This window comes from Haliotis cracherodii, unplaced genomic scaffold, assembly GCF_022045235.1.
Source record: "Haliotis cracherodii isolate W230 unplaced genomic scaffold, xgHalCrac1.p SCAF_16, whole genome shotgun sequence".
NCBI lineage: Eukaryota > Metazoa > Mollusca > Gastropoda > Lepetellida > Haliotidae > Haliotis > Haliotis cracherodii.
This window is the reverse complement of record NW_027266271.1, coordinates 16,559,293-16,585,430: the sequence shown is the minus strand read 5'-3', so window position 1 is coordinate 16,585,430 and position 26,138 is coordinate 16,559,293. Positions and strand designations below refer to the sequence as shown.

The 26,138-nt window shown below is 40.3% G+C and overlaps 2 protein-coding genes across 2 annotated transcripts in view; one reads left to right on the top strand and one right to left on the bottom strand.

Moving 5' to 3' along the window:
* The first annotated feature begins 1,232 nt into the window (after positions 1-1,232).
* Positions 1,233-26,138, top strand: part of LOC139463424 (membrane-associated transporter protein-like) — a 58,264-nt gene continuing 33,358 nt past the window's right edge. Inside the window, exons 1-2 of the mRNA XM_071244683.1 lie at positions 1,233-1,279; positions 1,902-2,015. The gene's annotated coding sequence lies outside the window, so the exon portion shown is untranslated. The remainder of the gene's footprint in view (positions 1,280-1,901; positions 2,016-26,138) is intronic.
* On the bottom strand, positions 14,080-19,311 carry LOC139463423 (E3 ubiquitin-protein ligase TRIM56-like). The gene is made up of 2 exons (XM_071244681.1): positions 19,262-19,311; positions 14,080-19,048 (listed from the first exon to the last, which is right to left on the bottom strand). Exon 2 carries the CDS (start codon positions 18,770-18,772, stop codon positions 17,276-17,278), a length of 1,497 nt encoding a protein of 498 aa, XP_071100782.1. The 5' UTR covers positions 18,773-19,048; positions 19,262-19,311; the 3' UTR covers positions 14,080-17,275.

Below are 26,138 nucleotides of genomic sequence, written 5' to 3'. Positions count from 1 at the left end.
GTTGTCAGCCACCCCTTATATAAAGGACACGGTATGATGGCGAACCTTTGTAACAACACCATAACTGGGATTAAGGCTACAATATTGTCGATACTTTCAAGGAGAGCTCTTTAAAACAAAGATATGAGACATTAACAAGTTGACGTGGATGTAAAAGTCAAAACATGGTGAATATTTCATTTGCATAGTAAGATATATCCAGAATGTTACTTTCCTCCATTTTAGCCATACCAATGCAATACACTATCCTGCCAGAAGTGGAAAGGATAGAAAGAAACACAGGTCAGCAATGATAGATATATATTCCAATGCGTCATAAAGTGACCACATGATATACACCGTCCTTTGTCTCTCCCTGTTTTTTATTGCATGGATTGTGAAAAGTATATAGAAACTATCGCTTTTCCATGTTTATTCAGGTGAACAAATGACTCCGACATGAGCTTGTGGCCGGTACGCTAAGGCCACATGAACTGACATTTTCGCAAACACCTGGTATAATCACTATTAGATAGTGATTTATAAACACATGCATATGGCTGTCTCGGGCACAATTTTGTCAAAAGTGAGAAGGGCGGTAGGGACTTATTTTAATTTTTGATTGAAACAAAGAACCCGACCCTTTAAAACACTGTCAGTTGTCAAGAATGTTGTCTTGTGGGTAACAGTGTATGATCCATACGATACGGGAAATTGACATATTTTTGGATAATTTAAATAACTTGATTTTTAAGTGATTTATGCTCTCAGAACAATAAACATATCCTTTTTAGCCTATGTTATAATCAAAATCGAACAAGACACTGTCGTTTTAGCAGCGGTTTCATATGCTAATGGAAAGGCTTTTTTTGTCGATTTCGTTTTGTATGGCTGTGTATAGCATTTCTGCTATGGTACAGTGTTCACGATGTTAACCCTAGATTCCGACATAGGTGCAAGAATGAAGTCTATGTTTCGTGACTCCTGCAGCTGCAAAATTTCGGCTCACAACCTCACTCACTCTCCATGCAACTGTCACCACAAGTAACGCAACAGTGTTGTCCCTTGTTGTGCCCTGAAGTGAAGTTAACGCTGGAATGTGTCAACAGCCAAAGTTCGTGCACAGAAATACGATATCTCTCAGATAACAACGCTTGATTGTATCCACGATCTGCTTTTATAAGTGGCTGCAAAATATTTACAGATCAAAGTCTACGTTACTACAATTCATGCAGCTATCAATATTCAGAGACTACAGTCCACAGTTCATCATGCGACCAATAGCAGAGTTGTTAAACGGGTAAGCCGGAATATTCTGCATAGCTCTCAAAGATTAAGAAAGTAAATGTCAATTATTGTCAGTCCTACTTGTCTCACTTGTCCTAGAATGATATAATGATATGCTATCCCGTCCCGACCTCGCGACCTTATCAGGAAAGAGGTTTTCCCCTTGACGATAAAGGCACGGGCCTTGGATCGTACGACATTCCTTAACTGCGCCGGTGATCGGGGCCACACGTATGTGTACACTGCAAGGCACGCTGGGAGGGTATATTTTCGTTGCAAGAGTTTGTGACTGCGTGTGTTTGTGTGTATGGACACGAGCTGTAGTCATCCAGAGTTGTAAACATGTTTACCTTGGCCCTTTACGGCGATACACCTACCTGCCCTGTGTGTCACGAATACCTGTTGTCGTCCCTGATATTCATTTATCTGCAGTGAACTACGTTATAATGATATTACGAACTGTTTTTTGCTCCCGTCCATTTGCTGTCTATGGGCTGTATATATGCGTATAACGAACTACGGTTATAACGAACTGTAATTAGAGGCCCCTTTTACTTCGTTATAACCGTAGTTTAATGTATTCATATTATGGTCACACGTTTTTGCCTCACGCCCAATCTGTCTGCTTGTTCTAGTGCCAGCCCAGTGAGAGATGGGGCAGTATAACATGAATACCCGACTCAGACACAGTATACTATCTCCGAGACGACCAGTCCATGTTACACCTTGATCCTTAATGCCAGTGTCAGGTAGGGAAAGAACAAGTACTAACTTTTAACGTCTCTGAATTGGCCGGGGATATATATATATATATATATATATATATATATATATATATATATATATAGCGATATTTTAACTGAGCTTACCTTTCCTTTATGGATAATTGTCGTCAGTTTTGGTGAACCTGTGTGTAGCTCATGGTTGCAAAGCACTACAAATGCATCTTGTAAATGATACATCGTTTGAGGGGACGGAACCTCTATGATGTATAAAAAAAAAAAGGAAAAATACTTTCCATATTCATAAGAAATATCTGCCAAAAACAGTCGATTGCGCGATTCCGACTATATCACAAACATGTGTTTATGATTCACTATCAAATAGTGATGATACCAGGTGTTCGCGAAAAGGTGAGCAAGTCAAAGTAGGGAATTTCGTCCGACATAATTTTTGTCACTGATGCGTCAAATTTGGAAATGTCCTCCACATGTGTATCATAAGCCTTTTTAAAACTCTACTGGGGCCCTTAATGGTGTAACCTTGATCCACCAATTTCTGATTATCTGGTTATTGATGTTGGCGAGTAAAATGACAACTTCGTGTAAAGATTCTTCGTCTTCAACAAAGCCGCCACCCATGTGTTCCTGCTGTAATGGCGGTGGGATAGCCAGGTGGTTGAATCGTTCGCCCGACACGCCTAAGGTCCGGGTTCGTTTCCTCATACGGCTACAACGTTTATAGTCCATTTGTGGTTTCTCCCCCTGCGATATAATAAAATCTACAAAAAACAACTTTTTCATCATAAGAAATGTCTGCTAAAAGTCCATTGTACGATTCCGCCAACAGCACGAGCAGATGTTTTTGAGTCACTATCAGAGAGTGATACCTTGTGTTCGTGATCATACATCTTCCAGTAACCATGACGTCTATAAACTTATAGACCGTGAACGTATATTCTAATAGACGAACTAACACAGCAAAAAAAGTTAGGTTTCCATTTTGGATCCGGCCCGGATACCTTCCGGAAACCTTCAGTAACCTTCAAACTTCTTGGTATTTTCAAGATAATTTTTTTATGTGTTTCACACTTAACTGAACAAAATGCAACCCCAAATTTTGACATCTTTTTTTGGAAGGTTCCCGGAAGGTATCCGGGCCGGATCCAAAATGGGTAGGTATCAGGAAGGTTTCCGGAAGACGGAAACCTACACTTTTTTTGCTGTGTAACATCCCCTGTTAGAGATAGGTACACTGAAGGGACTCTAATACCATCCAACATCACTGTACCAGTATGTACGCGTGTACGTAGCCCATGGTCCTATACACTTTAAATAAAGGGCTCATGTGTATAATCTGTGAGTAAATAACGTTAACAGACTTGGTTTGACATGATATCGGAATACATGTCTCCAAGTAATATATCTAAATCAAGCACTCGTCACACAGACCCATCAGTTCTGTCAGACAATGCGTATAAACTGGAAGTTTAGCATCACCACTGGGACAATAATGAAAGATGCATACAAAGTAGAATAGAATCAATACAATACGGGATGTATGGCACTGTGTATGCGTGTTCTTCGGGATGGAAGTTTACCACTGTTTTGAAATTCACATGTTAACTAATTGCCTACCACGCTTTATCAAGCTTGTTAGAACTAACGTTATTCTGATAGAAGACGTGCAAATTGAAATACGATCGATTTGGTATGTATGTCACGTTAGGGCTTAGGGATTACCAACAGGAAATGGAATGATGGGAAACAATTAACAAGGTATGTGGCTGTCTAGGACGTGGCTAAAATAGGGCTTCAATTACACTGGAATCTCACACAAATATAAAGGAAAGGGGTGCAGTGGGAAATGAAAGCAGGGTAGATACATTAATATTTATAATTCAATTACATATATTTTAAAAACTGTTTGGCATACCTGTGACAACAAGATAATGGCATTGATCATGATATGTGTAGGTCGTAAAGGTGATAACAAATTAAGCTTCCGAGCGATATCGCTTATCTCTGATCATAATACATGTCAAGAGTTATCAGTAATAATATTGCAGTAATGTCCCGCAATTTTGCGGAATAGACATAGCCTTCTTCTTCTTCTTCTTCTAATAATAATAATAATAATAATAATAATAATAATAATAATTTACAGATTAAAATAAAAAATGTAGCAAAGAGGGTTTGGGTGATCTTGGCACAGTCAGGCTGGTTAGGTTCATCATCAGTTCAGGGCCCTTGCCCCCTCTACACGCAACCCAGACAGCAAATGGGACAAGTCGAACCCACCCAGAATTTTTCGGAGAATGTGAAGACTTCCCAACACTGCAGCCTTCTGCATTACCCAGATTGACAGAAGGGCTGTATTCCTTGTAGCAAACCCGGGTACTCTCCCAATGTCAGTCAACAGATTGGGAGGTATCAAACCTAAGGCAACGAGAACAATGGGGAGTCGGACAACTTGGTACTTGGGATGCAAGCGTGGTATTTCGAAAGCGAAGATCAGGTTTGTTGGCCTGGATACGTCTGATGCTGAAAACGGGCCTATTCCAAAGAATTTTGTATTCATCATTCTCCATGACGCTCTCTGCATATTCCAAAATCACACATTGACGGTTTCGAGTGTGAAGTGATTGGTACTGAGCAGGAAACAGAAAGCCTACTTTTCAGGCCAGCTGACTTCATCCAAGAGGACTCTGCAGGTTTGCTGGTCTTCCCAAAACACTGTACAAAGAAACTTGATGCAGTGGTCGTTCAGAAAACCTGTCTGGTAAAAGCTGGGTCGATTTGATATGACACTTCGCTGGGTTGACACTCATCTCTGTACCGTCCAGATATACAGAACCTTCAACAAAATCAACATTGACATTGAGATTATGACCCCCATCCTTGGCTCGTTAGAAAAACACTGTGGAATGCCTTGTTGTCTTGACATGCTTCACAAGAGGTTCATCAGACAAATAAATGTGTGCTAAAGTGCACAATACAATGCTATCACGTAGAGCCCCGACGTGAATCAAAACACGCCGTCCAACATAACTGGTAGACATAAGCGACTGAGGGAAGAGCGAGGCTGGTGGGATCTATCGTCTGACATGAAACTACGTGTGAGTTTGTCAATACACTGAATGTCTTGTTTCGTCCAATCAACAGCACCAAAAGAATACGAAAGGACGGGTACAGCGTAAGTATTTGAGGCTTTAACTTTATTGCGAGCTTTCAGCGATGAACTCCGGATTTTCTCAAGTCTACATTTGTACGAGGGCTGGTCAAAGGGTTTTAAGCTTAACAAACAAAACCAACAATTGTGAAAGTGTTTTTAATTTTATTTTCAGTATAATCTCCCTGCTGTTCAATGCACTTCTCATATCGATAGTGAAGCTTCCAGCCATGAAGAAGTTTTCTAAATCCGTCCTGAAAAACCCATTCATGGCAGCTTTGAAGTTATCTTTGTCGTCATAGCGTTTTCCACGAAGGTGTTCTTTCAGTTTGGGAAACAGGTGGAAATCACTTGGTGACAGGTTTGGCGAGTATGGGGGATGAAGAACCCACATTGTCGCACAGCAGCCTTTGCAAGTCGAAGAGGCATTGTCATGAAATAGTAGGACTCCAGCAGTCAGCATTCCTCACCGCTTTTCTTTGATATAATCTCTCAGGCGATTAAACAAATCAGTACAGTAGGTACCGGTAATCGTCTTTTGACTTTCTTAGTAAACAACAAGGATCACACCCTTTGCATCCCAGAATACAGTGGCCATAACTTTCTTCACTGATCTTGAAGACTTGGATTTATTTGGTGCCTGAGAAGGGGAATGGTGCAATTCCATGGATTGACGTTTTGCCTCGGGATCATAGTTGTAGACCCATGCTTCATCACTCGTTACTCGTCGCTTTTTTAACTGACAAAAGTCTCATCAATTAGCTCAAACGTTTCTCTGACAATGTCAGTTCTTATTTCCTTAAGATCAGAATTTAGAACTTTGGCACTCAACGAGAAGAAATCGTATTCATCAGTAATGAATAATAGTATCAGTTGATCCATGGCTTAGACCCGTGTCTTCCTCAAGTTCAGCAATGGTTGTGCGTCAATCTGTCGTTTTTCTACCTCCTCGATTAAATCTTCATTTATTTACGTGATGACTGCTCGTTCTTTTCCATTTCTGTGTCCATTTGGACCCCTATCACGTTCAACTGGCTGTCACTAATATACATACGGCCTCAACAGACAAATGCACTTGAACTACTCAAACAATGTACTGCATTGACTAGTACACTTTGTTATGGCCTATAGTTGAAGGTTAGTCAGGCTTAGAACTCTTTGACCATCCCTCCTATTCTGCCCGTAGTTTGTCTTTGATAAAGGCATTCTGGAGTTTGTCTCTCATCTGCATCCCTAAGGGCATGTATGTGTAGGTCTGACATTCCACAAGATGGTCCATAACTCCTCCCACGAGTTGGGTCCATGATGATAACATTGCTCTTGCTGAGCAAAAAGCTTGAAGGATTTAGTGAAAAGCAAAGGACAAAAAGAATCGCCCTGAATTATTCATCTTCTAATAGAAATGGGTTCCGAAGATACCATCCGCCCATGTGAATACATCTGAAGTTGAGTTGACCGGCAGTTAATTAAAGACTTGAGTATAACAAGCAGTTGCTCGGAAGGTCAAGGCCTTCAGTAGCTTCAAAAAGCCATTCGTGAGGTCAGAATCACAAGCTTTTCTGTAGTCTATCCAACAAATTGAGCGGTTACGGTGATGAGTTTTAACGTCTTCATGGGTAACTTTTTGAACCAACAGTTGATGCTTGCAACCCCAACATTCCTTTCTGGCTCCTTTCTGCTCCATGTAAATAATGTCATTGGAAGCACAGTGCTATGACACAAGACCTGTAAGACACCCTATAATTATTTTTTATTGTGAATTCAGACAAGTAATAGGGCGGAAGTTTTGGGGATCAGTCAAATCACCCTTCTTTGAGAGAAGTATTGTTCGACCTTTGCACAGCCAAGGCGGAACATCCCCTGTATCCAAAATTAAATTATAACAGTGAAGTAATGGATACAAGAAAACAGTTTCAATACCGGTTTCGAATACCATCAGGTCCTGGCGCCGTATTAGATTTGGATTTTTTAATTACATTTTTCAGGCAATCAGGTGTACTGAAACACAAATATGGTAACCTTATTTTGTCATGTACAATATAATGGTAAACATCTACTCATGATTGCTCGAAGTTAGAGTTGCCGGGTATGAACCACAACTGTTTCCAAAACCTTTCACTGGAATCCATGATGGGTCTTTTCTCACCAGTGCCATTAGTTATATTAAAATTGCCTGTAAAAATGTTTTCAATAAATATGAACAGATTATTTTGTTTAATGAACTTTTTTTTCTTGTCCTTGATCTTATTCTATTTCTTTCTATCCAAACCTGGAACTTTGATTTCAGAGAATCAAGAATTTGATTTAGAAGTTTCTCTTTTTGTTTCCAAATTGATCAATTGACATTGATTGCCCCGAGGAACGTAATTTCAAGCAAACTTCTATCCAGGGTATAATTTTCCTTGTTTCATTTAGTTTAATTTGGAACCGGTTTTCATTTTGATGATTTTGTTTATTACCTGTTTGGGGTTCATTATCTCATGAAACTGTATGGAGTTCCTCCAATGTTCGAGCAGCAGCATACACGCAACAGTTAATGTCATGCAAAGAGCAGTCCGCATTGAGAGCAACAGAAATAATGTCATTTGATTAATGAAGTTGATTCTGTAGAGATGATCAGTTAAATTGTGTTATTGGCCTCCGTTTCTCAATCAGTAAATCACAGATTTGATTATAAAACAAAATACACAAGGGATCATCAGAAAGATCATTGACAGAAGCGGGGTCGGATTAGGGGGAAAACTCAAAATCTTCGAGACATCAGGGATTTCATTTTGTGAGCCCATCTGTGGGTCCATCAGTGAGAACTGCATCAGGTAAGTTAGAGTAAACAATGCGAACGTTCATTTGCAATTTCGGGTCTGCTGCTGTTGGATTCAAACAAACGCGCCTGGGGAGGATTGGCAGTTAGCTCACCAGGGTCACAGCGCATATGCAACTTCAGTCGCCGAAGCTGGTCGCAAATACTCTGCTCTGACATGTATGCATACATTGACATGGCTTTGTTCGAATGCTGATTCAATGTTTGCATTTATTCGTGGTATTTCTGGCCATCCTGTTGCTTTCTCACACTCAAAGAGAGTAGACTTGATTTGGTACGCCCAAGATATTATTGGATGGGTTCTATGGGGTGAGTGAGTTAAAATTTAGCGTTGCATCTGCATTTTTTCAGCCATATAGCGACGGATGGGTTCTATGCCTATGATAGGGCAAGTTTGGTTGGTTTGTAAACTGGATGGGGGTTGACTGGGCTGCTGCTGCTGCTTCTTCTTGGCGTTCTGTAACCTAGTTTTGCACCAGTAAAAACGATTCGGCTGGGGCGGTCGGCTTCTATCTTGTTCGAGTACTTTTGCTATATTAAGCACTGAGATAAATAAGACATTTATTCAATAAGGCTGTTTAGTCACACTGCGGTATTAGATCCAGTATTCACGATACCATACTGCATTCATCTTTAAAAAAATGTCAATTACGATGATGCCGATTCGAAGCAACGATGAGTAAAATACAAAATGCTTCAATATGACAAAAGCCCAACCTCAACGTAGCATCAATATTACAAAGGAAGGAGGACAGGCTATAATGTATCTTGTATTTACAATACCGACCATGAAGAAAACAATTCAGCTATCTGACTTAATCAACACTGAAAAGAAGACAAAAACCTACATTTGCATTTATTTGATCAGTTTGTGAAGACCCCCAAGCAACTGATTGCTCCGGGCTTTGTGAGGAAGGTACCGGTATCGCTGTATTTCATATGCCTCATTTGGGTTCAATTCCCGGTCATTACACGATGTAGTCAGAACCAAGACCTTCCATTTCGGGAGACAAATTGGACAAGTTTTCATATTCCTGGTTTCTTTTACTTTTCTTATGCGCCGTACGCTTGAATTGGCTAACAATGTGTCTCGTTAAATCAATATAGCGGGAGGCTACAGTGCCTAATATACTGTAGACCTCCATCTGTGGCAGATGAATCTGAGAAGGGGATAGCAATTTGTGTCAATTTGGTATCTCTTTATTGTAATTCAAGCTCGTGTACCAAGCGTCCCTGTGGCACCGCAACCGTTTCGGATCTGAATAGGATACTTTATTCCGATTGAGGAAAAACTATATTCCATTCATGCGTGTCCGTGGTGGCACCATAAACTGACAATATCAGTTTCTGTGGGGAAGCTATGGTATAGAATTGTCATTGTGACATCTAATACACATGTTTGTTTGTTTGTTGTTTAACGCCACATTCAGCAACATTCCAGCTATATGACGGCGGTCTGTAAATAATCGAGTGTGGACAGACAATCCAGTGATTTACATCATGAGCATCGATCCACGCAATTAGGTTACGATGACATGCATCAACCAAGTCTGACCACCCGACCCCGTTAGTTGCCTCTTACGACAAGCATAGTCGCCTTTTATGGTATGCATAGCCTGCTTGCTGAAGACCTATTCTACCCCGGATCCTCACGGGTCGTATACAACACGTGGTATTTAAGAGATTGATCACTTGAAAACACTCAGATTCAACGAGAATGCATGTAGCAATATTTCTTCTTGTATTTGAATAATAAGTCGCCGTTATTCGATACAGAAATGATCAAGAAAAAATATCACAAAACCCTGTGCACTAAATTCACCAGCATTAACTCTAGGTTTGAACCGTATGGAGTAATTTTATAATGAGCTGTTTTGAAATTCTTTAAAGCAAAGACCAGTGGCGTTGCCGACGGAACAAGTTTTTTTAGAACCACTTTAACGTGTCGTTAGCTCCGAGTAGTATTCATCGGCGGTTTCTAATTGACTTCCATGGGTAGTACGTCAGGGGAGTCGCGATGGCTTTCCTTCCTGTTGTTGTGATTTATGTTTAGTTTTCTCCTACATGAGGGACTAATTAACTTTGGTACGGTTTCCATCTCTGGTAAGACTGCTATTGATATGTACATCTTCATCTTTGGATGTGTCAGCGAATGTTACGAATCTTATATTTGATTTACATGTAAAAATTACTAGACCTTTACCAATCAATCCTGTTGGATAGTGTTTGTTTGGTAATAGCTCACTGTGATTGACTGACTGTCACCTCGGTCAATACGTGAGTGAGTTAGGTTTTGCGCCACTTTGAACAGTATTTCAGTGAGATCGCAATGTCAGCTTGGTAGGAGTGAGTATGGTTTTACGCCGCTTTTAGCAATCTTCCAGCAATATCACGGCGGGGGACACCAGAAATGGGCTTCACACATTGTACCCATGTCGGGAATCGAACCCGGGTCTTCGGCGTGACGAGCGAACGCTTTAACCACAAGGCTACCCGACTGCCCCTAGCTTGGTAGGAAGCCCGAAGTCTTGCAGAACAAACTTAAAGGGACCAACTATTTCACTGGGCATGTTGAATGTGTTGAAATATAATGTGTTGTGGGTTCCCCCCAAAATTAATTTGTCACAGCCGAGCACCCCTCCCACTCACAACCATGCCATTGTCTTACCCTTGGCTGGAAGCGACGAGTACGGGTGATTAGAGGAATATTATCAAGGCGATTGGAATCCACCCATCCAACATACACAGTGACTCCTTTTGATTTGAGTCGTTAGTGACATACATTCCTATATGAGTTAACATGGTTCCTCTTAGCTCCTTCATCACATCACGTGGCAATCCGAGCAAGAATTGGTCTGCAGCAACCCATGAGTATCTGGTGACTGACGGGATCGGATGGTCAGGCTCGCTGACTTGATTGATGAATGGCATCATATCCTAAATGCTCATGATGGCAATCAGTGGACGTTAAGGCCAAAACTCGATAAATTTACAGACCACTGTCATAAAGTTGTCATATTGATAAGTGTGACCTTAAACAAACAAACAAACAAACAAACCATCTTACTTTCATCACGCTCCGCATGATCAACAAAACCTGAAAGATAAACTCAGATGGTTAGGCTCTGTTCCTACAGCCTAAATATACACACAATTGATGTTACTTGTACAAATGGAAAAACAATAACTGACCCTTCTCTAACTATGAAATGAAGGGTGTTTGCAACACAACTAATTCAGCCTTTAATGCTTTTAAATGCCCAATATATTTATTAAGTCGACTGCAACGCAATGGTTGGAAACCACTTCAATTAATGGATGTGACGTCACATCGACAACTCGATGACAATTTCGTAATTCGGCCTGTCAATTATTGTTTCAATCATTGCGTTAGCCAGTCCATTGATCTACTTATCTGTCAGTTGTCAGTCTTAAAGCATGCACTGGAAATAACCTGATACTATTACTAATAACGGTATTTCCATTACTCAAATCATGACCATTGATTAATCACTTAAAACACAACCTCGACGAAGAAATCCCTATAAACCTCGGAGCTGACGGTGAGATGGCACCATTATCTGATTTATTCATCGATCACATTTTCCCCAAGACTATTTGCAGGATCAACGATACAAATCTAAGTCCTCTTCTGGGAGAGAGTTTGTGATAAGACAACATGTTCTTGGCAGCAACATGCAAGAAGGTAAACATTCCAGTGACGACTCCCAGACGTTCTTTGGTGAAACACAGTAATCACTGCAAATCATTGCATTTTGGCGGACATAAGACCGTTTCTCATGGGACTTAAACCAGGATACCAGTGATAACACAACAAACGAAGGGGTAATTGTATTGTTAAGAGGAGATGAGTTAGATTCTTTCTAATTATTCGGCTTCCGTAATGTTTTCGTAATGGGTCAGCGGTAAAACGAGCATAGTGGTAGCATGATACGTTAATGTGGCTGTGTCAGCGGCAAGTTTCGTGAACGGATTGGGACCCACTTGTACTTTGAGATATAAAAATATTGTTCTTTAACCATAGGTTTTGCCAAAATGAAACCGGGCATCTTTTCTGTGATCAGTGTTTTGTTTTAAAATTACGACCATGTATTTTATTTGAAAATATTTACATATTGTATGATAACAATTAGAATATTAGAATAAACTACAAAATGGTTACATTGCTCAGACCAGTATGTTGATAATTGGAATTCATATGTGAAAGGAATTACTTTCAGTCATACATTTGATATAAATAGTCCAATGAACGATTCTGACTATGTCATGAGCATGTGTTTATGAATCACGATCAAATAGGTGTTCGCGAAAAGGTGATCGTATCCTGCCCTACCGGTGGTACCCGTCACAAACACACGCAAAGGCAAGTCAAACGTTCACCTGATAAAACCCGGACCCTTCGGGTACATGTCAAAATAGGGAATTTCATCGAACAAATTTTGTGAATCAATTAGGAATTGTCCTCCTCTTGTTTACCACAATGAAAGCTTTACTGAAGCCTTGAATTTGAATAAGACATTTGAAATATTATTAAAGAAATTTGCTGGTTCCAAGTGCATGGCGATATACAGGGTGTTGGTTTTGGAAGTAAAGGGAATAGCTTGTGAATGAAAATATATATACTGTTTCAATAAAATATCTATCATTCATGTACCACAGTGAGTGAGTGAGTTGGGTTTAACGCCGCTTTTAACAGTATTCCAGTTATATCAGAATACGTGGGAGGAAAGCCCGAAGTGATGCAGGTCTACAGACGTTTACAACTTCGGTGAAACCCACGAGCACGGGTATGGTGCTGACAGACTTAGAAACATAATCCGGGCGAACAGGGATTCGAACCAACAATCCTAGGTTCCTGGTGCCGTCGACGAATGGACCACACCTGCCCCCTCGTGTACCATAAATGACATTAACAATAGAAGAATTAGAAAGAACTATGACATTGTGTTTAACAAAGTAAAATATCATCCGAATGCTTTTTGGTGTAGGGACACTGCCAGTCAGTGGTTAAAGGCACAACAAGTCGTTGGACAGAGATGCACCAGTCGTCTTGCCTCCGGGTCTCGCTGTTCATTGGTTCGAGTCCCAAATGTGTGACCCTCGGTCTTCCAGTACACCCTTTAGGTTTTCCTCGCACATTAAGCTGGTAATGAAATCAGTATTAGCAGGGCGGACTTGAGAAACAATGCCAATGAGGTAAAACTGCGAGTTGTATCGTCACATCCCGTGTAAGCGATCGTTTATGATCGAATAGTAAAACGTTTGTTAGTTTGTTGTTTAATGCAGCACTCAGCAACATTACAGCTAGATGACGGCGGTCTGTATTTCGAGTCTTGACCAGACAATCCAGTGATTGACAACATTAGCATCGACCCATGTAATTGGGATACGATGACATGCATCAACCAAGTCAGCAAGCCTGACCACCCGATCCCGTTAGTCGCCTCTGACGACAAGCATGGTCGCCTTTTGAAGACCTATTCTACCCCGGATCTTCACGGATCTAGTGATAAGTAATTGTAATAGTCAGGCTCGGTTGAAAAAGATCAAGACCTTCGCTTTTCGCCCACGTTCCCGAGATCGTTTGAAGTTTTTGTCCTTAAATATATGATTATTTATTATTACATACACGTCTTATGTGTAAAAACTATGTACATGGTACGTATAACAACAAGTAAAGATTTCAATTGACTTTTATTTTTTGTTAGTTTTCTTTTACATCCGTTTTAACAATAGCTCTTTGAAACTGACGGTTGGGATGGGACAGAAAACATCCTGACAACCACGTTCCCCCAGCCCCAACCCGTTACAGTAATGAAGGATTATTCAAGGATCATTTAAATGAAGCACGTCAAGATGTTTCGTGTTTCATGTACTACGTATTTCAGACATTAGGGGGCGGTCGGATAGCCTAGTGGTTAAAGCGTTCGCTCGTCACGCCGAAGACCCGGGTTCGATTCCCGACATGGGTACAATGTGTGAAGCCCATTCCTGGTGTCCCCCGCCGTGATATTGCTGGAATATTGCTAAAAGCGGAGTAAAACCATATTCACTCTCTCACTCAGACATAAGGCACAATGACATAAAATATGTACCAATTAATGTATTGTGCATTTTCAGTACAATGCTCATAATAATCAGAAAAGGTAATCGCCACAGAAGCATATGGTTAAGACTACTCAACGTCACTGCGATGATATATGTTGATATACTGTGTGTTGTTTCCTGCCTGTTCATGGACATTCATTCAACATGAATTGTGCGAATTCTTTTTAAATTCGAAGAGAGATACTTTTGATCTTTCCACGCTTTCCTTAAAGCCATGATTTTTCAAGTCCCTGAACGCCCATAAGCCGGACTGAAAGAGCGTCTACCGACCTTGTGTTGACATGGGAGGTGTTTAGATCAAACTTCAACGTTTCATGCATTCAATCATTATTGCATTTGGTTCTATTTATTATAAAACTTCACAATATTCAAATACTCAAATTTGTCACCAAAGTTGCTGTCATAATATGTATGTTTACTACATTCCTCCATAAGGGAGGTGAGGTGAAATGGGGTTTAACGTCGCGTCCAAGATTATTGCACTTATATAGCGACGTGCATGTACGTGTGTGTGTGTGTGTGTGTGTGTGTGTGTGTGTGTGTGTGTGTGTGTGTGTGTGTGTCCGGACTGATGCCGTTGCCGATTTATAGCGCTAGCACACTGAGATACCATGCCGCAGTTTAACATGAATAACCCACTCAGAAACAGTATACTGACTCCGAGCCGACCAGTCCTTGTTTCAGCCTCTTAACAACCGAGCGCCAGACAGGGTAACAACAAGTACCATCTTTTAACGTTTGTTGGTATGACGCGGCCGGGGATCGAACCCCGGACTTCCGGGCGGACGCTCTACCACTAGACCTCGGAGGCTGTCTCCTCCTAAAGGAAATGTCTCTCTAACTGTATACGTGGAAAATAGTTGACGTTGCAATTTAATTATTGCTGTTTTGAACCGATAACTTCTTTCAGTGGCATTTAGAAGTTGGTGTGATGAAGAAAGACAAGTTCTATGGATGAACAAGTTCTTTATTACAATTAGTGCGACGTTTCAATGTAGATCCTAACACCTTTATCAAGCAAGTGGTGGATAGTGCTGAACAACATAGGTATATAGAGGATATTTAATGTCTTTTCTCAAATACCACTTTTATCTCATCGAGTGACGCAGTCACGAGTGAAAATATTAGACTCTCCCCAATTCACGAGATGAGATAAAAGTGGTATTTGAGAAAACACATTGAATTTTCTATTCATTATATACATGTTTTATTTTTATTACTTGCAATTTATATATTTTTTCGAAAACAGTGTCTGATAAATTACTAAGTTCTCCCTGTCGCCCTTTTACCACCGCCGTATAAAGGGGGTTTCCGTAAAGAATATAGTTTGTGAATAAAACCAGCCCTGTTAATATATGTTATGCGAAATATATTATTTCATATCGAGTATTAAGTTCCGTGGACATTTTTGTTTGTCATAATTAAACATTTCTGTTTAAAATGGATAACTCTTCAATGTTTTGATTAGGGAGAAAGTAATTCCGGCACCTTGTTTATATCAGTCACTAGTGACTGACATAACTTTTTTATATCAGTCACTAGTGACTGATATAACTTTTTTATATCAGTCACTAGTGACTGATAACTTGATCTATCGTCACTGATAAATTCCAGTATTTCATTCATATGTATATAATAAATATACTTATTAACATCAATGTTTGTACAGTAATTGAAGTTTATACAGTAAATTACAGTTTTGAACCGTCTGATCAATAATAATAATTAATAATATCCTATCCTGGACTACGGTGACTGATAAGAAATTGTAAAAAAAATATTCATCTAGACATTACCGTCTACCCCTGTCAAATCAATCTTTTAATAATCCAACATAATAAGATACCCTGTATATCCATATGAACGATGTATATTCATTTATAAAATGGTCACAGTTTGACATGTTACCGAACATTGGCTTAAGTTTTAAGATTGTGTATCTATAGATTACCCACTTAATTAAGGTCAGATTTTGAGTAAACTGATGTTACGGTTAAAAATGAAATTATATTTTTCGAATGAAATTTAATTTAAACGTTGGTCGCTGTGCATAAAGTTCAGTACGTTCTGATGGAAATAGCTCAGTGTGTTTATATATCTTTTAATATATAAACTTGGCGTGATATATATTTACCAATTGGGTGAAAACTGTGAGGTATTACCCTTAAATGGTAACACGCAATTACGTTCAATTTATACAAAATAGAAAAATAATTGACTGGTTTGATATCATGACACGTACTTGGTGTGATAGAGAGTTACAGTTTGTTCGAGAAGTCCATCGTGCACCAGTACGATAGTCTGACTACTTTCAAAAGGTATTGTATTTTATACACTTTATTATTCTTCATTATATTTTTTAAAATTATAATGGATGATAAATACAACTCGAGTCTCGGAATTACGGAGTATATGAGTATCCCTGAAATGAATTGTTCTAGGCCCTCCGCTAAACGCATCCTTTATTATCTCGAGACAAAATTTCATCTTCGCCGTTGATTGTTCTCTAACTGTAACCCATAATGGTTAAAAGAGCGATTTTAATGACTGCTTTCCGTTGTTTGCACATGTTCGCTGAGATAATAGCAGGGTGGACTCAAGAAAGTTTTACAATGGTCTAAAACTACACATGGTATCGTCACATCTCATAGATCGACTCATCCGTGTAAGCGATCGTTCGTGATCGAAAAGTGAATTAAAAGAAGGATTCTTCAAGGATCATTTGGATAAAACGTGTCAAGATGTTTCATGTTTCATTAAGAAATTTTAAAAAATTTGTTTGATACAGTCGGAATCATAAAATCAACTCTGCTTTTAGCAGAGATTACTTTTGGAAATGAAAGTTTCTTTTCGCTATTACACAGAAATTATCGAAGCTGATTGGTGAGTTAAAGTAGAATGTCGTCAATTACGTCATCGATTGTTTAATAGTGACGTTAGGTCATCAGAAGAATATTTTGACTAAGCGCCTTTGTTATTTTCTATTTTCATGGTAAGTCTATTCGGGGATGCACATCACTACTAACCCCGGTCATACTTACTGGTCTAAGAAGATGAGGTTTAACTGACGCCCGTTTGACAATGCGATCGCAGCCGCACGACTGTCGTAAGTCTGTGTTAAAGTAAAGGGGTTACGAAAGCACACAATAGATTACACATTCCTAAAGATTATCGCCTTGTTTTCAAGAGTTGGAAAACATGTACACAACGGTCTTTCTGAGTAAGATAAACTCTATCTTGTTCGTCGATGTGCACCGCCCTTATCCGCTGGACTGCATCAGATGATGACAGGATGTCTGCTACGAAGTCACCATTGCTGTCTAGCATCAGAACCAAGTTAGCGTTCCTGTCCACGACAACGACGTCGCCGTTGTTGTTGCTGCTGACACCGACTGGCTGATGGAACTGTCTCCCACAAACTGTGGTCTTCTGTGCTTTCACGCACCCTACTTGTGTGAGGAAGGTCACGGTTTTCGTCCCGCAGTCAGAGACAACAATAGTGTGATGTTCAATAGTACTGAGAAAAAACGGGTACTTCAACAACGTTGTTTCACAGTTTTGTACAGTTAGCAATATTTCACCTGATGTGTTAATGATATCAACGCATCCTTCCGCTCCTCCCACAAGTTGCTCGGAACCAAGACTGGCTAAACCATGATATTTCTTTGACACAGAAATGATCTTTTTCCGTTTCAGATGTGGGGTAACACTGATCACATGGATAGCTTTCTCATCAGGAACAGCTACAGCGATGATCAAATCGTGGAGTACAGTGACATTCCATGGCGGACTATTAAGCCGCATGGAATCGAACACAAGTGTTCCAATCGAGAAGAAGGATTTCAGTCTTCTGTTGGCGTAGTCAGACACAACAACCACGTTTATGTCTTTGATTTTCAGTGCAACGATACCATGTATAAAGGGGACACGAGTATCCCCTGCTATTTTAGTATCAATTATATCTAGCAAAATGGTTCCTGGTTGTAGCCCCGTACTCTGCCTCTTCTCGTAGGTAAGGAAAACACTGTCAGCTTCGCCAAGATCCACTTCAGGGTACCGAGATCGTTGAGGAAAAAACTCGACATCCACAACTTGACAGAAGACAGGGGGTGTTACGTACAACACGCTAAGTCGACTTTGTTTAAAGGTTTTGTAAGCTTCGCATTTGTCATGTATATCGCCAGATTTGAAACCCTTTGTTTCAATTAGCAGCATCAGCTCTTCATTCCTCGCGAGGTTTATTTTTTCTGAGTCAATACTTCTAATCAGCCGCTTACATTCTCTATCCCTTACTCCGTTCAATAGTTCCAAAACACTCGCTATTTTGTCAATGTCACCAATTGTGTGGTGATATTGTGTGGCATCCTGCTCAGATTGATCTATCCTAGAAGTTAAACCATGAAGCATGTTCTTCTTGTTTGATAACTTCTCCGCTATAAGGCTGTTCTCAGATCGCAGTTGTTCTCTACATCCTTCCAGCATGACTTTAAGACGGGGCGCCATGGCTGATAGTAAAACAACACTGATACAGCCCATGTGTTGTGCAGTGTGACACGCGGAACAGAGAGAACAGATACATGTTTCACAATAGAGAAGCTCACCTTTCTTATGCAGGGCACACAGGCGAAACGAGGCAAGATTCAGGTTCACGTAAGCCATTGTCATGAGCACCTGAGGCGTCACTGATTTTCAGTGGTCTTCGTATAGTTTTCAGCACTATTTTGCCTTTTGAGTTCGGTTGAGTCTGTTGCGGCGGACGATAAGGTTGTTCTGTGGCATTGTCATTACATTTTTACATGTTTGGTTCCTATACGGTGTTGAGTTCCACAATCCTAAATTTCTCAGTTCTTGTATCCTTAGTTTTGATATCCCTCTTATTCCCTTAAGTTCAACATCAGGACTTTGAACACTTGATTTTTGGTGGTGTCTTTGCTTGTCCTCCTGTAAACAAAAGGACATCTTATCAGCCAGTGTTCGTGGAACTGAACTCTGGGTCAATGATCTTTGACCTTCGTTCAAAGACATTTAGAAACTGGGTACAGTGAGACACAGGGAAGAAGCATCGGAAGATTGTGTCTAAAGAATACAGAAGTCGAAATCCTTATGTCTGCGGAGAAGACGTATCTCTTGCTAGGCTGTTATAGAGCTGCTTACCTGTATACGAGGGACAGTGACTGTAGTCATGCACTGATTGTGCAATCTCGATGACTGTGCGCAACGTGTTTTCTCCCGTTGAATCTATGAAGTATCTTTGGCCAATGAAACCCGTGTTACCAATAGATACAATCTTATCTTATCTTGTGTTATAATTGTCTTCCTTGTCTGGCCTCTACATTCATCCCCCACACACCCCAACCCCCACCTACTGTGCTTCAAAACTTACTATTACTTACTTTTCCTTACTTATAAGCAACATATCAAAACTTACTATTACTTACTTTTCCTTACTTATAAGCCACATATCTGCACTTGTACACAGCAGACGTATTTCAACATTATGCTATCTTATATAATTGGCGTATCGTTTTTAGTTACAACAAAATCAGTTAATGCGTTATCGTCTGCGTTTTTAGTTTGTTTACGTGATGCTGTCCCATGGAAGAATCGAGTACTGCTGTGCGGCGTCTGGCAATGAAGAAAAACTAATTTATTTGCCAATTGTTGAGGGCTGGGTGCTACAGGTCGTGCAGGACATACACACATTTTTCGCGAACACCTGGTGTCATCACTGATTATCAGTGATCCATGTCATGGCTTTCTTGCCTTTTACGCCAAATGGAAACGGTTTCAGCGGATAATCGAGACAAGTTATGTATTTATACCTGTAGGTGAGAAACCCAGTTGAGATTATCTGGTATCAAACATATATGTCAGATCGAATTCCAGGTCATTGCTTCATGGTGATAACCTCAGGTCAGACTACTTCCTGATTTGAATTTCATTGGTAAGTGCTTCGAACGAGTTCACCTACGTGAAGCGTTGACGGTTTTAGAGTGTTTAATACATCTTCTTGGATCTTGTTAAGTTTGCATTATCCATATCGCATGATAATCAACAGATATGGCTGCGGAGAGTGACACCAGGGATGAGGAGTAAAGTTCACTCATGGTCGTTGTTATGTATTAATGCGCCATTGCGATCATGAGAATAGACAAAATATGCATCAAGTCGATGCTTAACTGATGCAGTTTTAGGAATGTGTACATATAAATTGTCAATGCAAGAGAATAACAAGTCTTGATGTTCTGACCGTGAAGGTCAAATAACTGTTGAAATTACATGATTTGTTTGTTTGTTGTTTAACGTCGCACTCAGCAATATTCCAGCTATATGAAGGCGGTCTGTAAATAATAAAGTCTGGTCAGACAATCCAGTGAGTGACATGATGAGCATCGATCTATGCAATTTGGATACGATGACATGCATCAACCAAGTCAGCTAGCCTGACCACCGACTCTGTTAGTCACCGCTTACGACAAGCTTAGTCACTTTCTACGGCAAGCATGGGTTGCGATCTTCACGGGCCGGAAAATTATATGAATGGACCACTGAAAATCAGTGATGACACCAGGTGTTCGCGAAAAGGGTAGGCATGTCCTGCATTACCGGTAGCAGCCGCCATTCATACAATTTGCATAAAGAGTAAATATTTATTGCCTGATGCAGCACAGCGGTACTCCTGCCATGCGACGTCAGCCTGTAAACAAACCACACAATCAAGTGATCGATGAACCAGAAAATCCAGTGATACGAGAGTACCATTCCTGGTTTTGTTGAAACTAATAAAAACGATATGTTAAGTCTGAATTGTGTCTGCTGTGTACAAGTGCAGAGATTTTGCTGCTATTCAGTAAGGAAAAGCGTTACGAAATATATTCGTTTTGAAACACAGAAACAAAATTAGAAACAGATTACTGCACTCATGCCTGTCATATTTCATTTCATTTTACAAATTTACATTTTATGAAACAACCAGTAAGATAAGTCGTTTAAGGGGCCGGGAATTGGAGAGTTGCGTCCCTTAGGCGTGCCCGAAACATATGATCGCGGGTTCGAATCCCACATTCGCTTTGATTAAGACCCGAATCATGTCAGGCTTTCGTCTCACATACACTGATATGACTGAAGCTAAAGTACTGTTCAAAGTGACAATAAAATAAAAGTGACACTCACGGTACAGCATACAAAACGATATACTAGTAGTCTTTCATGCAATAATGTACAATCCAGCAGGTTGATGGATGAATGTCTGGGGATTTGTCGTTTTGTCTGGAAACAGGCTCCTCTGATGACACGACAACTACACTATCAACACTGTTGACGTATGGAGTCGGACATTATTCCAGCAACACAGTGCTTTTTTGCGTCAATGTTAGCCTACGCTGATCTGAACTGTTTCTGTCATCAACAGTTACTGTTATTTCAGATGTCGAAGGCCATTGAGGTGAGGTGAAATGGGGCTTAACGTCGCGTTCAAGATGATTGCACTTACGTAGCGACGTGTATGGGCGTGTGGGGGTGGGGTGGGGGTGGGGTGGGGGTGGGGGGGGTTGGGGGGGGGGGGGGGGGGTTTGGGGGGGGGGGGGCTGCTATTGGCTGAATGGGGGCATCTTTACTATTACGGACCAATGCCTGTTTTTCAGTGCTTGCCAACCTCCTGACAGACGTTATGTCCGCTAGCTATTGAAATGTGTCTTAAAGGATGTGTGTACTCTATGTGTCTTAAAGGGGACTGTGCTCCACACTCTGCAGTGAGGGCCATGTTGGAACCACAGACACCGTCTCTTGGTAATTCACGTAATTGTGAACTGTTCTGATATACATAATAAAGTTGGAGTAAACGGATAACAAAGTGATGTTTAATAAACCCTGAATCAAATTTGCTAGGACTGCCAATATTCCCGAGCCTAGTCCTCTCAAAATACACTGCACTGACAGTTATTACATACATATTCATGTATAATAGTGATAAAATGACATTTAAATAATGCGTTAACAACAGTCAGAAATAATGACATTAATGAGTTTATAAAATAACTTTGGGGGGACTCAGTGTTCGCTAATAATGTACTTTACAGCGCAACACAACACATTATATTATAGTCGGTCCCTTTAAGTTTGTGTTCTGCAAGACTTCGGGCTTCCTACCAAGCTGGGGGCAGTCGGGTAGCCTAGTGGTTAAAGCGTTCGCTCTTCACGCCGAAGACCCCGGTTCGATTCCCGACATGGGTACAATGTATGAAGCTCATTTCTGGTGTCCCCCACCGTGATATTGCTGGAATATTGCTAAGAGCGGCGTAAAACCATACTCACTCACTCACTTTACATCGTATGTTTACTAAATGGTACCAACAAAGGCCTCTACAACAACGGGGAAGATAATCTATGGTTAAATATATGGTTTAATCCAGTAGTACCAACACCGCATGGCATTTAACACTACCCTCTCTTGCTTCAGTTTATCTGGGATAATACCGTTTCAATACTGCTGAAATGGCGTCTGCATTAGATGGTGATATTCTCTCTGGGTGTTATTGAAGCACCAGAGGCGATGGGGTAGCTTAGTGGTTAAAACGTTGGCTAGTCACGCCGAAGACCCGGGTTCGATTTTTCCGGTGTCAGCCGCCGTGATAGTGCTGAAATACTCACCCACTCACTCACTACTGAAGCACCAAGGTGTAAATTATAGTTTGTGTATATGACACAGATGCGGATAAAAACCGATCGTAATGTATTTAACCAATTGTAAACGAAACATAATTCTAATGCAGTCGGTGCCGAATGCAATTTTCTGGTATCAAATCTTCGTCGTTAGAAACATGAATTGAAAACACAATAAAGATTATACTTATCTCCTAAATATCGCACGCAAATGCAATCGGTGTCAAATGGGATTTAAAGGTATCAAATCTACGTCGTTCGAAACATCTAAATTGAAAACACAGTATGCTTATGTCCTAATATCGCACGCTAATGCGGTCAGTGTCAATGGGATTTACGTTCGAGACATATAAATTGCAAACACAATAAAATTATGCTTACCTCCAGAAGATGGCACATTAATGCAGATGACGTCGAATTGGATTTACAGGTATCAAATTTACGTTCTAAACATCTCAATTGAAAACATAATATGCGTATCTTTTAAATTTACAATACTTATCAAAAGAAGATCCCAAAAATGACGAAAATTCGCGAAACACACGCTTACGTATGTTTAGGGTTTGGGCATGTATGCTGTTTAATCCCACCCCATACCATAACCCTGCCGCCCCCGAACCGATCTTCTTCCATGACACAATGATTGACGTAACGTTCACCTCTACGTCGGTACACTCGAATCCGTCCATCGCTGTGGCTGAGGTGAAAACGAGACTCGTCAGTGAATAGAACTTGTCCCCACTATATGGCCATCCATCGTAGACGCTGTCTGCACCACTGTAGACGTGCTTGACGGTGGTTTCCTGTCCATGACGAATGGCCGCTCTTCTGTCAACAATCCCTGCACAATCCCTGCACATCTGAGGCGACGACGTACGGTTTGTGAGGCCAGGGATGCCACTTGCAGTCACTGTTGCTGGCTGAAATCGATTTCGTAGGTGTGTTGTTCGAATCCAGTTGTCTTGTCGATTATTGGTTAGGCGTGGCCTGCCACTCCGAGGATGGTCTCTGACTTCATTCGTCTGTTGCCAACGTTGTCATAAACACCAAATCGTGTTTCTGTGGACGTTAAATTGTCTTGCAACATCACATTGACTCGATTCTCCTTCAAGCATACCAATGGCTCGCAGACGCTCATTTTCGGACAGGCGTGGCATTTCGTAATGTTGAATAATTGCGTATTTTTTTTGTTTTTCTGCGTGGTTGTTGCCAGCACGATGCTAAACAATGCATATGGAATCCCGTTAACGCACATGTTTTTTTATACCCATTCTTGGGTAGTGCAATGCATGGGGCTTGCATAAAAGTCAACTTTGGCATGGAATGCATGCTTTTCTGTAGCAGTTGCGTTTTTGTGACTTGATTCCATACATGTACTACAATATTGAAAACCAAACTTTACTTGTTTGAAAAATACTCTAAAATATTGGTGTCACCGGAGCTTTTGTTGTTGAGTATACTAGTCAAAACAAACGTCCCTTCGATCGCGAACGAGATGAGTGCATATTTCTTTTTGTTTAATAGTGTATATCCCAAGGCGCTGACAACTATAAGACGTTTGGACATAGTCAAAAGTAGCCAGTAGTAGTAAAACAAATCTTGGTCAATTAGACTTGATGAGGTTGCACTTATTGGTTATTGACAAGGAGGACTTGAAATAACGATAGGCGTACGGGATCAATATGACCCACGTATGTGCTGGTGAATAATTGTGAGGGTTATAAGTACTACACGGCCGAATCAATGTACTGTTCTATGAGGATAACGACGTCAATGACAGCAAAGAAAAACACACCTTTAACTATATTCGTGTCATTTAACATGATTTTCTTTTCTGATTATTTATTTACGATATTTTTCCTTCAGTGAGTGAGTCGTGTTTTACGCCGTATTAGCATTATTATAACATGTTACGACTGAGGATATAAACTTGGGCTTCACATGTACATATACCTATGTTAAGAATCTAACCAGGTGTTTTGGTGGCTAATCAACGCTTTTACCAGAAAAAGTACCCCAGCATCCTCGCTTAACATCAGTGTATCAATACAAAACAGGTTCAGTTACCATGTGATCAACGAAAGTGGTATATTTCGGCGAATTTCACTTAAATTCAATGCATTTGAATCAATGAATTTATCTTCATTGATAACCCGGATATGACAAAGATTGCATCTGTGTCGTTCTGTTGTGAAGTTGGTGGTAAATAAAAGCCTCGGGTCCATACCTTTCTACATTTCTAAGAAAGGTCGTCTAAAAGCAGAGTCGGTTGTACGATCCCGACTATATCATGAACATATGTTAATGAATCCCTTTCAAATAGTGATGAGACCCGTGAAGATTCCGGGATAGAAAACGTCTTCAGCAACCAATACTTGCCGTAAAAGGCGACTATGCTTGTCGTAAAAGGCGACTAACGGGATCGGGTGGTCAGGCTCGCTGACTTGGTTGATACATGTCATCGATCCCAATTGCGTGGATCGATGTCCATGATGTCATGACTGCCGTCATATAGCTGGAATATTGCTGAGTGCGGCGTTAAACAACAAACAAACAAACAAACAAGAAATAGTGATGACACCAGGTGTTCGCGAGGCACATCGTGTGTTCAGGTCATGGCGATTTGTTAGATGTCTTTGTGTGGGGTCAGTGACACACGCAAGATTCTGGTCTCTTTGTTTATGGAGGTTTATGTGGCTTTATTTCAAATAGATATATATCAACAATACTGATTCTGTGTCCGACAAGAAAATATGCTTAAACTTTAAACCAGTATTCATCTATGCATTGTAGTAGTGAACATAGCCACATTACACAAGATGATAAAATCCCCGTTATGCAAAGCATTTGGTGTACTGAGAGACAAGCATATAGTGCAATCTACACTACTGTCTCGCACGATATTTAAATCTTTAAATCGATCAGTATCATTTATCCGCAATTAATACATAATTCATCAAATTGGCGTTCGTACCATATTTGCGCATGTAGGGTTTTTGAGTTCTACGTTCTACGTATGCGACACTATCATGACATTTTTAAATGTTTTTTTAATAGCAACATATTTTATGACATGAACTTTAAAACTGTGAAATCAATAACTGACTGAATCGACTGGCTTTATTTTGATCAAACTCATAAAAATTGTACATGTATCCTGTGGGATACATTTATCATCATAGTGTGAATAGATTTAACACCATGGTGTGAATAGATTTAACACCATAGTGTGAATACATTTAACATCATGTGTGAATACGTTAAACATCATGGTGTGAATTCATTAACATCATGGTGTGAATAATTTAAAATCATGGAGTGAATACATTTAAACATCGTGGTGTGAATACATTTAACATCATGGTTTGAA

Coding starts and splice junctions, on each gene's coding strand:
- LOC139463423 (XM_071244681.1), bottom strand. CDS start 18,772: ATGACAATGGCTTACGTGAACCTGAATCTTGCCTCGTTTCGCCTGTGT.